Source organism: Bidens hawaiensis, unplaced genomic scaffold, assembly GCF_021521415.1.
Source record: "Bidens hawaiensis isolate Kalapana, Puna unplaced genomic scaffold, B.hawaiensis_p1.1 tig00008011_1, whole genome shotgun sequence".
Taxonomy (NCBI): Eukaryota; Viridiplantae; Streptophyta; class Magnoliopsida; order Asterales; family Asteraceae; genus Bidens; species Bidens hawaiensis.
In genome coordinates this window covers 131,489-136,315 of record NW_027491561.1, presented here as the reverse complement: position 1 = coordinate 136,315, position 4,827 = coordinate 131,489, and the positions used below count along the sequence as shown (strand labels likewise).

The window sequence follows — 4,827 nt, the reverse complement described above, 5'->3', positions numbered from 1 at the left end:
CCCTCCCTAAGTTCTGGAGGCAACCTAGGTTTTGTGAAGTGTATGCAGCAAATGAAATTGAAATCGAAAGAATGCATTTCCAGTTCTTTAGGGTCTGCCGGTAAAAGACCAGTGTTGTATTTTACCGGTGAGAGGGATAAAATGATAGGGTTTTTGGTTAAGGTGTTTGGGTTTTGTAATTTGGCAATTGGCTTGATGGAATTGTGTCAATATTACCTTCTTCCTTATACAATGCTTTGTGCGGTCTTGAAATGAATAATTGCGACAAGTTCTAAATCACACGAAACATGTGACTCACTCAAAGCTTCCGAAAAAAATATTTATATGACATGAGGTTTATCTCACAGTAACGGAGGAATTGGGTATTAACGCCATATTTTGCATAAATTTATTCTCAATATTACAAAACTTCTTTTTACTTCTTCACTTTTCTTTAGTAACGATTGGTTAATTGCGAAAAAATTTTCTTGGTTTTCTCTCTAGGTTTTAAAATAATCTTTGTTTGCTGCAAAAATATTTGTTGATTTAGAGAATTTTTTATAATTAATTGAACAAACAATTGGTCAAGTAATTCCCCTCCCCACACTTGAATCTCACATTGTCCTCAATGTGAAAAGATTCATGAAAATATAAAAATTATAATTGAGTATTATGAAAATGGAGAGTTACTTCCCTACGAGTTAACGAAATTTTGACAGAGCGTCCCCTGTTTATCCTCCGTTTTCCTGTTTTTGTACCTGTATAATATAAAACTGCAAACAACCACAAACAACCAAGCATAAACTACTGAAAATTGGGTATGGGATCATCCATCCCTTGCCCTATCGGGCTAAATTAGTACCTACCATAATGTCTTTGGCACCCACAGCCATAAAAGTGTCCAAACCAACAAATAAACAAACAAACAAGTACGACAGAAAGTAAATTGTTTAAAACACACATAACAATGTCATAAAATACTACCAACCCATGCCCGTGCCCGACCTACCAGTGTCGCCAATCATCAGTTACCCGTGTCCGAGTCAAATGGTCCCCACTGCCTGTACATGCGATAGCCCAATCGATCAATCTCTCGCCTCGTTTCTTCATACTCGGTTGCTCGTTGTGCGTCTGAGGCAGCCATCTGCTCTGTGATCCTGTTAAATGAGGCGGTAGTGTTAGTTGAGAATTGATCAATAAGTCCATATATACCCTCTAAAGAGTATCGGCTGTCGTGTGACGAGCTGGGGCCGGCCCCTAATGAAGATGGGCCTCCTCTCTGACGGTAAGTGCGGCGGCGGCTCTGTCTGGGTGGTGATGTCCTTCTTCTCTCAGGCACGTCCTGTATCATCATCTCTGCCGGGTCTTCCGGATCCCAAACCTGGTTGTACTTATCACAAAACTTCCACACATTCGGGTTAATTTGCTGAACCATTTGCATGCTTTCACAGAAATCAAGGTTGAGAGCTATCGGGTCTGGGCTTCGGGTTCCTTCTATATCTACACCATAGGCCTCATAAAGGTTGCGGATATAAGGACCACCGAAGATCAGGGTGTTTCCTTGAGCACTTGCATTTGTCACGAAGAGTTTGCAGAATAGCGTCGTGATATTTCATGCTATGTCGTTCTTCATGCAGTATAATGCCCAAAGATTCCTCAGGTTGACAACCCCTTCACTCTGACATCGAGCTGTGACGGTGTGACTGAGCAAACGGTGGATGTACCTCATGAGTGGGTCACGCAGTGCTGTGCTTTTTGAAACGCTTGCATTTTACTCTGTTGTACCATAACTCAATTATTTGTAGGTTCCCAGCCGGATCTACACAGGAGTATCTCGTAACACGAGGGTGCGGAATCCCCACGTAATACGATACGAGTGTCAATACAATTAGTACGTTGAGTCTAACCAAACACACAAGAACATAAAATAATACTTGATATATTGCAAAGACCAACACGTGATACCCAGAATCACACATACAATCGTTCAACCCTATATCTTTTTAACTCAGCCGAAGTTATGGGTTTATTATACTCGACAACTTCGCCTAACACACTAGGCAAAGTTGTCATAACTTCGCTGTCCTTCAAGTTCGCCCAACACATGGCGAACTTATAACAAACACTATTCAATCACAAAACAAACAAACTAAACGATCACAGACACAAACAAACACAAGATACTGAACTACTGACATCATGCTCCAACAGACTCCCCCTTGGCAGTAGCTTCATATCTCTATCTTCATTCTCGTGTCTTGTAATCCCAAAACTTTCATACCACTCGTCTTCAAGCATGTACGCCCTGTCTTACACAGACAGAGACCACCCTCTGGTACTTCTTGGCTTCATCCTTCCACGCAGGAGTGTAGAATATCTTCTTATCGTTTAGTACCTGCAAATCAGCTTGAGACAAATTAACCAAGTGCATGGGATCATACACTCTGAGAATCTCCTGTTCGTCCTCATCTTCCATAACGGCTTCAGCTGTCTGACAATCAACGTACCACCACTTGAGATTCTTTAACACGTCTTTGGGCATCATCTTCATCGGCACCTCTTTTAAACACCGAATCGGCTTATATTTCATCACCAACCAAGGCTTACCATCAGCCCTCATTCCCCGTTCCTTATCTTCAACCAACCTTCTTTTCTGAGGCTTTAGAAGTTCAAACTTTTTCTCCTTAATCGCTTCCTTCCATACTATCTTTCCAATTATTCTTGCAATATCATCATCACTCCTATTAATCAATCTCAAACTAGCCAAATCTTTCACCTCACACTCAGGCAAGGTGTTGAGCGATCTCAATGCCTTTTTAAAATACTGAATTCCATCATAACGCTTAATCACAAACAACTTCAACTGTTCGTCATACAACCAGCAGATGATACCTTTCTTGGACTCAGCGTACCCCTTGATGTTGTAACTCTTCTTAAACATTGTTGGAACTGCAGGCTTCTTATTCTTGAAGAACCACTGAGCACAGCCTTCTTTCCATCTCGGTTGTTCTTCCCACTCGGACTCATCTGACATATTTGCATCCTGACTCAAGTTCACTTTATCAACATTTGGAATATCGTGCTCTACACCATCATCAACAATCTCCCCTTCTTCTAAATCACTATCAATCTCTATCTTTTCCCCAATCTTTCTAATCTCATCAGCTGTTAACACATCATCAGCTGACTCATCATCATCATTTCCCAACACTTTCTCACCATCTACAACTACCACATTCTCACCACCCGTACCGCCTGATTAACCAGCAGACTCCCCCTGAGATGTGGAAGTCCCAAGAGTTTGTTCAGTTCTTGGCAACTCACCACCTGCACCTTCCGATGCATTGGGATCATCGTCTTTGTCTTGCCTCTTTTTGGTTCTCAACTCATCACCCTTGCAGCTCGTCTCCCCATGAGATGCTAAGAACTGTTTTAGAGCATCAAATAGTTTGCCGTGTTCAACAATGAGAGACGATTGTAACTAATTCTCTGCCATAAGTCTCTAGATAGCTTGAGTTTGGATGAGATTGATTCTTGACTGTTCAGCAACTACCCGTTCAAGAGCCGCTATCCTCTCAGAATCAGACAAAGTAGCATCAAAATCAAAACGCATGTGAGAAATATCCTGAGTATACGGTGGAGGAATTCCCAAACTAGCTGGTATATCCGATGTAGACTGAATAGTGACCGCGGGTGGTATCGAAACAGACAACCCCGCAGTAGCAACCAACGTTGACTCGACAAACCGTGCAACAACCTCCAACGGAGTAAGAGTAGGAGGTGGCAAGGAAAATATTTCAGGAGCAGTAAAATGAAACGAGGTTGGAGGAGTACCAAAAGATGATGACGTTGTCGCCAAAGAAACACCAGTGGTAATCGGTACTGTTACAGTCACAGATGCAGGAACCATAGTCATACCAGATAATGAGGGTGGAGAAAAACGAACAACCCTCAAACTTTCACCAACTCTTGAGCTTTCACCAACTCTTGCCTTCTTTGATCTTCGTACCATCCGATATAAGTCCTCCTCATAATCAGATTCACTATCATCTGAATCTTTCTTTCTCTTGCCATGCATTCTTTCTTGTCTGGCAAGAATCTGTTGGGCTTCAACGAGATCATCAGTAGAGGAGTCAGAGTTAGTTCTCTCCGAATCTGCCACAGATGCAGTGACCATGGAAACATTTACACCTGACGCCTCAGCTACTGAGGCTTGAACTTCAGCAGCTGGATGAATCTGTTCCATGTCAAAGAAACCTTGCCCTCCAAAGACAACTTCAAGGTCTACCTGTTCTTCCGGAGCGGCAACAGGATCAGCAGGCTGTGCATGCTGTACCACGGGTGGTGGTTGAACCACAGGAGGTGGATGAGGAACATTGGCCTGTTGCGGTGCCGGATCAATAAATTCATCCCCAGGAGGAGCAACATATGCAGGATTCACCAAGTAACCAAACAAGGCAGTGTGCCTCGGACGAAGTTCTGGTTTGCTACGAGCACTCGATGACATGCATTGCGCAAAAATCCTCTTACTCACACTTTCAACATAACGGATAGGACGTCGTTGAGGCAGAGTAGGAGCTACGTGATTCAGAATCATCAGTAGGAATCTCGGATACATCAAAAATTTTTCCCTAGCAACCGCGCGTTTCTGACGATCAATCTCATAAAAAATCATCTGACTAAAGCTATAAGGCTTGTTATAAGTCAACGCGGTCATAGCTGATTGCATTGTTGCACCCATACCATCTGTACCAGCTTTGCGACCAGACATGCATACTATCATCACGTGCATAAGAAACCGCCACTGATCTAACAAAAATCCTTTTCGCATTTGAGAGTCTCCCAACG

General features: G+C 42.7%; 1 protein-coding gene across 1 annotated transcript; it reads right to left on the bottom strand.

Moving 5' to 3' along the window:
- Nucleotides 1–2,171: 2,171 nt before the first annotated feature.
- On the bottom strand, nucleotides 2,172–4,486 carry LOC143636568 (uncharacterized). The gene is made up of 4 exons (XM_077104133.1): nucleotides 4,237–4,486; nucleotides 3,589–3,861; nucleotides 2,375–3,063; nucleotides 2,172–2,284 (listed from the first exon to the last, which is right to left on the bottom strand). The coding sequence occupies exons 1-4, from the start codon at nucleotides 4,484–4,486 to the stop codon at nucleotides 2,270–2,272; spliced, it is 1,227 nt and encodes a 408-aa protein (XP_076960248.1). The 3' UTR covers nucleotides 2,172–2,269.
- Between the last annotated feature and the right edge of the window lie 341 nt (nucleotides 4,487–4,827).

Excerpts from the sequence above, each read along its gene's own strand:
- LOC143636568 (XM_077104133.1), bottom strand. The coding sequence starts at position 4,486 with ATGTCATCGAGTGCTCGTAGCAAACCAGAACTTCGTCCGAGGCACACT. Across the intron at positions 3,862-4,236 it reads AGTTGTCTTTGGAGGGCAAG|TACCGATTACCACTGGTGTT; the intron begins GTTTCTTTGACA and ends TGACTGTAACAG. Across the intron at positions 3,064-3,588 it reads TCAGGATATTTCTCACATGC|AGCACGATATTCCAAATGTT; the intron begins GTTTTGATTTTG and ends ATGATGGTGTAG.